General features: G+C 43.4%; 2 protein-coding genes across 3 annotated transcripts; one reads left to right on the top strand and one right to left on the bottom strand.

The window, feature by feature from the left end:
* Positions 1-31: 31 nt before the first annotated feature.
* On the bottom strand, positions 32-3421 carry LOC101765776 (wall-associated receptor kinase 5). Of its 2 annotated transcripts, none has more exons than XM_022829129.1 (4): positions 3305-3421; positions 1773-2656; positions 1533-1676; positions 32-1414 (listed from the first exon to the last, which is right to left on the bottom strand). In XM_022829129.1, the coding sequence occupies exons 2-4, from the start codon at positions 2641-2643 to the stop codon at positions 216-218; spliced, it is 2214 nt and encodes a 737-aa protein (XP_022684864.1). In that variant the 5' UTR covers positions 2644-2656; positions 3305-3421; the 3' UTR covers positions 32-215. The 2 variants fall into 2 exon arrangements, with proteins under 2 accessions (XP_022684864.1, XP_004979730.1); XM_004979673.3 differs by having other exon boundaries at positions 1773-2664; positions 3305-3403.
* A 2354-nt stretch (positions 3422-5775) lies between these two features.
* On the top strand, positions 5776-9436 carry LOC101765370 (disease resistance protein RPP13). The gene is made up of 3 exons (XM_012848346.2): positions 5776-5988; positions 6137-6967; positions 7355-9436. The coding sequence occupies exons 2-3, from the start codon at positions 6351-6353 to the stop codon at positions 9390-9392; spliced, it is 2655 nt and encodes an 884-aa protein (XP_012703800.1). The 5' UTR covers positions 5776-5988; positions 6137-6350; the 3' UTR covers positions 9393-9436.
* The last annotated feature ends 2166 nt before the right edge of the window (positions 9437-11602 follow it).

Here is an 11602-nt window from a genome sequence, read left to right on the forward strand (position 1 = left end):
GTACGTTATTACAGCAAGGGTAGCACTCATGTGTTTTTCGTTAATAGTAAACAGCAGACCACATTGAAACAGAGTGCATATACAGAGAGGCAGAGCTTTCTAGTGTATATATATTGTGCCATACGCAAGTAGATAGCAGACCAGCTACTAGCTCGCAAATGCCCTAGCATGCAGAAGTTTTAAGGAACTACAGTGCACTAGGACATATGCTTTGATCACCTGGCGTAGTACGAACTTCCTGGGTTCATGGGCAGGCTCTCACCTTCTTGTGTAGGATAACCAATACTAGTGGCACCTTCTATTTCAAAGCTAGCAGTCGACGCTCCACCGAGAAGACTCTGAGCCTCCATCTCAACATCGACTTGTACCCAAGGATGCAGTGAAAGCTTCCTCAATCTGCTGAGCTCATCGGCGATCTCCTTCATCGATGGTCTGTTGCTGCCACACATGTCCAGGCATTGCTTGGCTAGCTCCGCAAGGCCTCTGATCAATTCATTGTTCTCTTGTCCCTTTACATGGCTCGGCAAGATCGCATCAAGGTTGTTCTCCTTCATAGAGGACAAGAAATTTGACGACAGACTTCTTTCCGTCTCAGGCCCATCCAACTTCAGAGGCTCTTGGCCAGTGAGTACCTCTAGAAGGATAACACCAAAGCTAAAGACGTCGCTTTTCTCTGTCAATTGGCATGTCAGCATGTATTCAGGGTCGAGGTAGCCACAGGTACCTTGAACCATTGTGACATACTGCTCTTTATCTGATGGGGCTAGTATGGAGGCTCCAAAATCTGACACTTTTGCCATGTAGTTTTCATCTAAAAGAATATTGGCAGTCTTCACATCACCATGGATAATTGGGGGAGATGCGTATGAGTGTAGGAAATTGAGACCTTCAGCTGCTTCATGAGCAATCCTTAATAAAGTGCTGAAAGAGATTTGTAATGCTTGGTTCTTGCCATGGATAAGTTCAAACAGTGTGCCTTTTGGGATGAATTCATAGACCAACATTGGAACTTCCACCTCAAGGCAACAACCCACTAGTTTGACAATGTTCTTGTGGTTGATCTGGGAGAGTATTAGCATTTCTTGTCCAAATTCCTTCTTTTGTCTTTCATCAATAAGTGCACATCGCTTAATCGCAACAGGCATGTTGCCCTTAACTATCCCTTTGTAGACTGTTCCATGGCCTCCTTTTCCAATTATTCTGCTCTTGTCGTAGTTGTTTGTGGCTTGTATCAGTTCAGCTTCGCTAAACACCGTGAAAGCAAGACCTTTTTCTGATCTCATCCTCTCAAACAGAATCATGCCCCCATGTTCTCGAAAATGTTCTTGCCTAACTTGGTTCAGCTTTCTCTTTTGAAGAATCATGTATCCGAAGGAGGAGAAAATCACGAGAACAAGAGAGCCGACTGCAACTCCTGCATAAAAGCATCGAATAAGAGCATATTGTCAGAAAACGTGCTTTCCTTCTTATATATATTGCCATGTGGCATTTCTCAAATATATTGGTCCAGCAAGCTGATCTCGGCGTCCTACCTATTATTAAGCCAGTATCAGGGTCGCATGTGGTTCTTTGCCTGTTAAACTTCCTTCCTGCTCGACAAGAACACCGGTAGCCTCCTTCCGTGTTGTGGCAAACACCGCCTGAAGGGCATGGGCGGCTACTACACTCATCAACGTCTGCAGTAAGATGAGCAAAACCAAGAACGATAAATACAAGTTTAGAGATTGAATATTGTTCAAAGATATTGTTAGTCATCTTAGCATACTCGTTACCTTGGCATCCACCTTGAAGATACGGGTTGCCTTGGTACCCTTTGGAGCAGTTGCACAGGTACCCTAGCCCGTTGGCTGAATCCACGCACCCGCTGTTGGTGCTGAGGCATGCGTAAGTGCCCGTGGCGACCTCACATGTCGTCTTGTTACTTATCGCCCAGTCCATCACCACTGGTGCTCGCCCAATTCTTGTGTCATTGAACGTGGTCGTGCTGATGTACTTGGTGCTGAAATTGAACGCCTCCGCCTCCATCAGCACGGCGTAGCTGCAAGGGCTGAACCTCTGAACTTTGCTTGTGTTGAAACCGCGACTGAACAAGACCTCGTAATAGCCCATATTCCTAGGTATGGCTGTCTGGCAGCAGCCAATTCCGGAGCAGGGTCCGTCCGCTAGGTCTGACAGATTCCGGCAAGTTGAGACACACCCACTTAGGTAACCGGTGCTGGTGTTGTCGTAGATATAGGCGAGGGTGTTGCAGCCAATGACGGTGAACTTATTGTGGACGTCTGAGAATCGGAATGGGCCACCTCTTATGTCGAGCCACCAACGATTATCCTCCATCTGACCGGAGGAGTTGTTGTAGCAGTATGTTGAGATTTGGTTGAGCACCCTGATCGTGCCTTGAGCCAAGGAAATGTTGAGCACCTCCACGAAACCGAGGAATGGCTTGTAGACACCATCGTGGATCTGGCAGCTGACGTTGAAGCTGCTTGACAGCGAGCAATTGTCACCGATGCCGAACGGGTACGGAATCTCAACACCGCCACACTGCGTTTGGCATTGAGAGCTAGGAACCGCAAGAGCGGGGTCGTGCTTTGCTGCCAACAGAAGTAGAAAACCAAGACCAAGCTGCAGAAAGCGCACTTCCATATATACTCCTTGGCTGGATAACTAGAAAGTAGAAATCATGATGTTGCGAAGGTAAGATAAATCAGTGGATGCACCGTATACCTAATAAGTTCTGCTTTGTGTACTACATGTACTAAAAGAAAATTCCCATTATGCACGCTTAAAAAATTATTGATAAAAATCTTCACACATGCAGACATGCTCCGTGAAAAGAAACAAAAAGATAGCTGAAAAGGTACTAATGGGTTATGGAACCCCCAATATCTTCAAGTCGAAGAATATTAGGTTTCATGGTCAAAGGAATATAATGTTAGGTAAGGACAAGACAATTCCAACAAATCGATCTCTCGCTAATTAAAAAACCGTGAAGTATCTCTCATGCATAATCAGCATGTAAGGCCGGATTGGTTTGACTTGCTCAAGGAAATGCTAGTAAAGCATGGTTTTGCAAAGCAGTCATGGTAATTTAAAGCCGGTTTAGTGTCTTGCATTGGGAATATACGAGCGTTCATCTTATTGGCGTAGCATCTAAAAGAATCTAAAATCAACCTCTTCACATGCAGATAAAAGAACTAAAAGGGAAGAGGGCTGATAAACTAAACTGTTGATGAGGATAAACTTAGTAGAAGAATCAGCATGAAATAGCAAGGGAGTACAGCTTTCATCGAATTAGTATATGTACCTTAGCTTTGAGGAGAGGTTTTTGAGCCTATCTTCCCCGGAACGCCGAGAGTCGCCAACGTAGAGAACTGATTGACTGAACCTTTGGAGATTGCTTCGGTTATTTGTTCTAACAAGAGCAGACAACCCTATGTGCGTTGGAGTATATAGGAAGTGCACATCCACATCACTGTACGGGTCGTCGGGAATGAGTCAAGACACAGTGCACAACAGAGACCAAGTCGTGGCAGACAGTGCCTGCAATTTTTTCCGGCCTCAAGTACCCACCAGCGAGAACGCATCATCAACAGATAATGACATAGTTAGACTTTGAAATTAATCTTTTTCGGTGGATAAAATTGTTGAGGAGGATAACTACTAATGCAAAAACTTAGCTTCTCATTTTTCAGATAAAAGGAAGACATAATTTTAGCCTCTCTCATTTTGTGATGACCTAAACACAAGCCAGCCGCCCATCTCTCTCTCGCGCGCGCGCTGCCACACACAGGATTCCAGGAGAAGTGGAGAAATGGTATAAATTATTCTAATTTTTGCCTGAATTCTGAAAGAACTCACGATTCAAACGATCTTGGGAATGTTTTCTGCCTTTTGCCGGACGCCCGGACTCTTGCTTCAGCTGAATAATCCATCTTGGAGTGGTAAGGTAACCTATATTGCAATTAAGTTTGAAATGACAAAATTGGAATCTTCTTTGCTACGAGGGTGAGAAATTGGAAACAGACACCGATGGTCATGCAAGGCGACAGTGTAACACGTGTGGTGAATTTTTAACGCTGTTCTATACTTCTATCTCTTGGAAAAACGAAACTTCCTCGTAGAAACTTATCTCGCGTCAACGTACGTGGTCGTCGCGAGTCAGTCAACGCACAGCAGCGATTGAGTCTAAAGAAACTTTTGTTTCAAAAAAAAAAACAGGGCCTTCAAATACGTCCTCCAGTACTTTGTCTTAACAAAGATAAATCTTGGAAAAAAAACAAAGAATACGTCCTAGCGTGTAAAAACGATGTCGTGCAGTGGTAAGCTTATTATTCCTACCACACAAGCCACTGCAAGTTGAAAAATGATAATATTGGGGTCTTCTTTGCTCTGAGCTAGGGTGACGGTGCTGGAAATTGGAATCAGTCACCGATCGCCATGCAAGGCGACATTGAGATCTTCTTTGCTCTGAGGGTGAAATTGGAAACAGTCACCGATTCCATGCAAGGCGACAGCGTAACGTGTGGTGCATTTTTAACCGTGTTCCATACTTCTACCTCTTGGAAAAATGAAACTTACTCGTAGAACAAAACCACTACTGGAAAAATGACGTCCAGACCGATTAGTAACCTCCCTCTAGTACCGAATGTGCAACCGGTACTGGCAATCCGGTACTAGAGGGGGTCCTTTAGTACCGGTTAAAATACCTGGTACTAAAACCCTTTAGTACCGGTTAGGGGTACTAGCCGGTACTAAAGGGATTCCCACGCCACGTGGGGAGGTGGCCTTATTAGTATTGGTTGGTATCCCCAACCGGTACTAAGTTTTTTCTCCCTTTTTTTCTTCTTTCTGTTCCTTTAGTCTATATTCGTATTTCGTATTTGTTTCCTTTACATATAGTTATTCTAATATGCTAATTTATGGTGGGTTCTATTTAGATTTAATATAATATTTAAAATAATCTTATATATATACATATTGTGTATACACATATGAATAATATTACAATTGAAACTTAATAAAAATTTGGCACTAGACTAGATCCTGAACTATGGAACTCCCCCGCAGGATTTGTGACCTCATCCAGAAGAAATCCACACAGTTGATCTTGTATTTCCCTGAAAATTTCGGTGTGGTCTAGTTCTTCCTTCCTGTTCCTCTCTTCTTGTTTATCATTTGCAAATGAATTAGAAATACTTAATCTAAAGTTAAAGCATATTAACTTTTTTTTAAGTATAAGCATATTAATTTTGTATACGTACAATTATTTGGTGTTCGATGGTATGCATCAGATCCACAAATTCGTGGATGAAGTTACAAACATAGTATCCGCAATAATGAGTACCCTCCTGCTGTCTCAAAAACTATATATACGAAAAAAAAAGTTATGAAATATTTGTTATGTTAAAGGAAGTGTCACGAGATTTGAAAATTGAACACATACCGGGAAATCTATATGCAAAACAAGTTTCTTGTTGTAATCACACTTGTGAGTTTTAAGAAATTGAGTCCAGCATTTGTTCAGAGTGCCCATGAGGTTATTGAAATTTTTTTTGGGTTTCCTCAAGGAGTCTCAGATAGTCACTAAGCTCTGATCGGGGATAATAATAATGAGTACCCAATGGTACCTGTAGATCCAAATTGAAGGTAGTTAGTATTATGTGTAAGTGCTAGTTCGGAAAAGAAAGAGATGGGAAAAACACTCACTCATAGTGCCAAGGTATTAATATACAGCTCTTCTCCCAGTGCCAAACTGCCAAGGTACTTTTGCCTTTTGCTTTTCTTGCGACCAACCTGCCCTTGACTTGACCTCGAGCATCAATTATTAATTGCCTTTCCCTTCCCCTGCATCCGCATCCCATCGACCTCTGCTTCGTGCTGTTCCAATCCAAGGCAGTTGCGAGCGGTGAGCTCCGGCGACGAGCGGCGGGCAGCGCGATCTGGCAAACCAGCGAGTCCTAAGCCCCGGCGACAAGGAGAGGGCGGCCGGTGAGTCCTCGCTCACTTCCGTTCTTTGTGCCCGTCTGCAGACCTCCGAGAGCACTAGGCACTCGACAGCACTATAATTCATCGTCACACGCCCCTGCTTGCTACACCTATACCCATAGCGTACAACCTTACTAATTGCTCTGCCCAGGGACAAATCCATGGAGATCGTGACAGGGGCAATTCCAAGCCTCCTCGACAAGCTTGGTGAATTGCTAGTTGGCGAGTACAATCTGCAAAATGAGGTGAAGGGAGGGATCATCTTCCTCCAAGATGAGCTCAAGAGCATGCAAGGTGCCCTCGAGAAGATCTTGAGGACACCAGCAGATAAGATTGACAACCAGGACAAGATCTGGGCTAGGTAAATGAGAGAGATGTCCTACGATATAGAGGACAATATTGACACATATATCGTGCAGTGCAAGCGGAGGAAGAGGAAGAGGAAGACGGATGAACAGCATAGCTTCAAGGAAGCCATTGATAGGATCCTCGAATGGTTATGGCAGCCTATGATTCGTCGTAAGATTGCTACAGAAATCAGAGAGATCAAGAGCCGTGTCATCGAGGTGCATAAACGGCGCCGCATGTATGAGGTCAGCCTTGGTGTTGATAAGCCTGTAACTGTGGACCCTCGTTTATTCGCTCAGTACACGGAGGTGAAAGAGCTTGTTGGCATTGATGAGGCAAGGGATGAGTTAATCAATAAGATTTTGATAGAAGGGAATGAAGTTCCCTTGAAGCAAGGCAGGATAGTTTCAATTGTTGGATTTGGAGGCCTGGGAAAGACAACTCTTGCCAATGCAGTGTACAAAAAGATTAGAGCACAATTTGATTGCTATGCTTTTGTTTCTGTTTCTCAAATTCCTGACCTGAAGAAACTGTATAAGGGCTTGCTATATGATCTTGGCAAGAGCATCAACGAAGAAACATTGGATGAAAGGCGACTCATAGAAGTACTCAGAGAATTCCTTGAAGACAAAAGGTAAGAAAGCATTCCTTTGGCCAATTTATACATATGAACTTTTTTTGGACTGATAATTTATGCCTCTGTTCACAATACTATAAGTCTGCATAGGGTTAATTAAATGTTCATGCAGGTGGCCACAACCACTTAAGCATTACCACAACATTATTAAGTGCAAATAATTTCCTCACTGGACCTCGATTTGTTTTGATAAAATTCTGAGTGGACTTATTTTATCCACGGACTTGCCAATCCACCTGCTCCCGAGCTATTTTAGTTTAATCATTAAACCATTAGCAGTGGTCTGATTTGCTTAATTTTCTTGTAGCTGGTATATGAACAACATTAGAGCTTTATTCAGTCCTTAAACCACTATTTTTGGCTAATAACTTGGCATATGTGTAGGTATTTTGTTGTTGTTGATGACGTATGGGATTTATCAGTTTGGAAAATGATTAGATGTGCTTTGCCTGATAATGATGTTGGATACACTATTATTACAACCACCCGTATTTCTCATGTTGCTGAACAAGCTGGGGGTGCTTACAACATGAAACCTCTTTCTTTGAATAACTCCCGAAAACTACTGTATAGAAGAATATTTGGTAATGGGAACAAAGAGAACAATGAAGAAGAAGAAAAATGTCACGACGAGCTGGCCGAAGTATCTGACAGAATATTGAACAAATGCACTGGTGTGCCATTAGCTATAATTACGATGGCTAGTTTGCTGGCTTGCAAAGCAAGAGATAAAATGGAGTGGTATGATGTGTGCAATTCTATTGGTACTGGTCTGGAAAACAATCTAGATGTGGAGAATATGAGAAAGATTTTGTCATTTAGCTATTATGAGCTACCATGCCATTTAAGGGCTTGCTTGTTATATTTGAGCATGTTTTCTGAAGATTATGAAATTAAGAAGGATCGTTTGATAAGGATGTGGATAGGTGAGGGTTTTATCCAATGTGAAAAAGCAGGGAAGAGCCTATTTGAACTCGGAGAGAGTTACTTCAATGAGCTTATAAATAGAAGCATGATCCAACCAGTATATGATTTTGATGACATAATAATACAAGGTTGTCGTGTACATGATATGGTGCTTGATCTTATTCGCTCCTTATCAAGTGAAGAAAACTTTGTTACTGTACTAAGTAATGTACTAAGTAATATGGGAGGCACATCTCCGCCAAATACAATTCGGAGGTTGTCCCTTCAGAATGGCCAGGAAAGTCATGTGATGGCTCAAGCTACATGGAGCTTGCAACATGCAAGGTCAGTTGTTGTCTTTCCAGCTGCTGCTTTTCTAGTGCCGCCTCTTGACTACTGCCGAGTTTTACGTGTTCTGGATTTAGAGGACTGCAATCTTTCACAAGCTAATAGTAGCCTTAAGTACCTTGGGAATATACATCACTTGAGGTACTTGGGACTTCATCAGACAGGTATTTCTCAGCTCTCGGAAGAAATGGAAAACCTGCATCTTCTACAAACATTGGATGTGAGCCGCAATAAATTTCTCATGTTGCCTTCGAGTGTTGTCCAGCTAAGAAAGTTGATGTGCCTATACATTGACGGATTTATAACTGCACCGGACGGAATTGGAAACTTGACATGCCTTGAACAGCTGTTAGGGTTATGCATTGATCCCTGCACCAGAAACGTTATAGAAGAGTTGGGCCAGCTAACTGAACTGAGGCAGCTGTCCATTGATTTGGACGAGTGGAACGACAAGCTGTTGGAGTGCCTATGCAAGCTACAAAAGATGCAGGAACTAGCTATCGGCAGTAGGGGTCAACGCAGCATCGGCGGATTGGATGCCTGGGTCGCCCCTCGACATCTCCGCGTATTGGATACACGAAACAGCTGTTGGTTTTCAACACTTCCGGCTTGGGTGAATCCATCGCTTCTTCTGGACCTCACCAATCTAAAGATCGCCATGAGGGAGCTACATCAGGTTGATCTCGAAATCCTCGGGAGGTTGCCAGCTCTCCACTATCTAGACCTGCTGGTGGACAATAAGAACCTCAGTATCCTTGCGGGATTCGTTGTAGGTGCTGGTGCATTCCCGTGCCTTGTAAACTGTTACTTCACGAATTTTGTGTGGCCAGTGGTATTTCAGCATGGAGCAATGCCAAGGCTCAGAGGCCTTGAGTTCTGGTGGTTTTATCTGCGGGAGGTAAGAGGAATTGCCTGCAATGATGGTAGTCTCGACTTGGGCCTGGGAAACCTGCCAGCGCTGCAGAACATCTATGTTGACATGCAACGTGATGGTGCTAGCAAGGAGGAGGCAGAGCAAGCCAAGGCTGCGCTGAGGCATGCAGCTGAAATGCATCCCAATCGTCCCTCACATTTGATCGATATTATAGGTGCGCCAGCTCCTGATTGTTATTCCTTGTCTCCTTCCCCCTTTCTTGTAAACTGTATTTGCATTTATTCCTCTGTTTGAGATGGTGGGATCTCCGGGTGATCTTTCACCACGCCTTTCTTCTAGCCCCTTTGCCTCAATTCGTCTAATCTTCATTTGGTATATTTCGGTCTGATATACAGATGACGAGTAATATAAGAGTTTACGCCGGAAGCTGGAGCAGAGCATATGACAAAGTCCTTCTGTTTCGCCACGCATGCAGAGGTTAAACTGCTCGGCCACGAGCTTTACCAGACACCCTCAGACTCAGAGCATGCGTCTGAGACTGAGAGCTTTGATCGTTTCTGCTGTGCATTTCGTCGCGAGAGTGTAGGATGACATTGTCAGTGGATATCATTGTAATCCCTGACGAACTTCCCCCTCTCTACTCATATTACCGTTTATTTTAGTCATTGCAAAGGGACTGAGCTGTCTCCTGCGCCCCTGATCTAGTTGCCTTGTATCGTCTCAGTGGTTCAGGGCTTTGGCTGTTTTTGGGTTAATGTTGCAGCTTGTGAGCGTAATCATCTTGTGAGCCGTAAGCATGGACGGCAGTATGTATTCATTGTTGCGCGGTTTCTGATATACTAGGCCAACTGTTATGAAATTTCATTGTTGCTGCAGCGGCGATGAGCAGAGGCATCAGCGCTGGCACAGTGATGGCGAAGACGAAAATATAGATAAAAATAGAGAGATAGATATGCATGGATACATATAGACATAGATTTTAAGGACCTTGATCCTCGAAACATATTTTACTCTCTTAATTGACCAAGTTCTGTGCGTTAGAATTAGGAATTAATTGAAAAATGCAAAGGCAATACACGGTACATGGTTCATGCGGGAGTACGGGTCGATGGACTAGTGAAATCTAGATTACATGGTAAGAAGGGATAGTGTGATTGGGAGGATGTCCTTTCGATCCTTGAAAACTTGTTACACGTATATTTTGTGCAAATAGTGTGTGACTTGTAATTTGCGACTCGCAACAACTTGGGTAGATCGGGGATTACATCCAGATTTACGGATTTTTTTCTTGCTACCTTTTGGTTCTACTATCTCACTGGCTCTTATTGCAAGTCGGAAAGGATACTAGCATCTCTATGGCCATGCAACAACGGCACGATACCGCCGGCTTGAAAATAGATACGGATGAGCATATTTGTCTTTGCTCCTTTTATTTGCCACTTCCTGGCGTCATGCGACTTCTACAGTCAACTATAGTCCCTTTTGGACTTGTCTTGCCTTCGCTTATTGTCACACCCGATTTTAAGGACAAAATCGAGTGCATTAAATACATGTGCGCCAGGATCAAGTTACACACATGTACGACAATCGTGAATAACAAAGACAGTGCTAAATCGAATTGAGAGAGTATTAAACATTATTACATGACCGAAAGTCTCAATAAAACATAAGCCTAATTTATTAAGCAGCGGAACTCCAAAGATGACGACGACTCCACAGGCAGCTAACTGAAGAAACGTACACCTAGAACTTCTCAAAGTCGTGTAGATATTCCTCTTCCCAATTAGCTTGGTCTGAACAGCGGTTTTGCAAGGGTGAGTACACTTATGGTTGGTACTCAACAAGTCGTGGGGAAATAGTGTAGTTTAAGGCAAATACAAGGTATGGCTAAGGCATAAATAGCATTCGCTTTTAATTAAGTTGGTCAAGTTTTATTAGCAATTAACTAAGTATAAGTTCATACCACCCGAAATTAAACATGATCATAAATAAAGTAAACAACATATGCATGAAATGACAACAAGTTAAATCCATCTTCCGATAACATTATCATGTGAGGGTCCAGGCCGCTCTTAACCGTGAGCATGGCTGATCGATCAGTTTTACACTCTGCAGAGGTGGCACATCTTTACCCACAAGTCGCGTAAAAGTTCAAAAGAACTTTGGACCCAACCATGCGGTGTTTGCAAGGCACCATACCACACTTCCGAGGTGTGATTGCATAGGGACGCTACGAGGCCTTTACAAAGATTCGCTAGCAATGTGGTAACCCGCTAAGGTTTCAGGTCGAAGTGAAACATAGCAGTCCCCTAGTGGGTATAGTGTCTTAGCCAAGCCCACTTCCCAAGAGAGCGAGTGCTATACCCCATCAACGCCTCCCCTCTTGCCCTTTCGGTAAGATTACCCCAAACTAGAGTTTCTAATTATTCAGCCAAGACCAAAGCCATTTAGTCTTGTGGTAGCACTGTTTTCCTGGGAGGTTCTCCATGTTCCGATTAACAATA

The sequence above is a fragment of the Setaria italica genome, chromosome VIII (genome assembly GCF_000263155.2).
Source record: "Setaria italica strain Yugu1 chromosome VIII, Setaria_italica_v2.0, whole genome shotgun sequence".
Taxonomy (NCBI): Eukaryota; Viridiplantae; Streptophyta; class Magnoliopsida; order Poales; family Poaceae; genus Setaria; species Setaria italica.

Excerpts from the sequence above, each read along its gene's own strand:
- LOC101765776 (XM_022829129.1), bottom strand. The coding sequence starts at position 2,643 with ATGGAAGTGCGCTTTCTGCAGCTTGGTCTTGGTTTTCTACTTCTGTTG. Across the intron at positions 1,677-1,772 it reads TCTTCAAGGTGGATGCCAAG|ACGTTGATGAGTGTAGTAGC; the intron begins GTAACGAGTATG and ends ATCTTACTGCAG. Across the intron at positions 1,415-1,532 it reads TGATACTGGCTTAATAATAG|GAGTTGCAGTCGGCTCTCTT; the intron begins GTAGGACGCCGA and ends GCTTTTATGCAG.
- LOC101765370 (XM_012848346.2), top strand. The coding sequence starts at position 6,351 with ATGAGAGAGATGTCCTACGATATAGAGGACAATATTGACACATATATC. Across the intron at positions 6,968-7,354 it reads GAATTCCTTGAAGACAAAAG|GTATTTTGTTGTTGTTGATG; the intron begins GTAAGAAAGCAT and ends GCATATGTGTAG.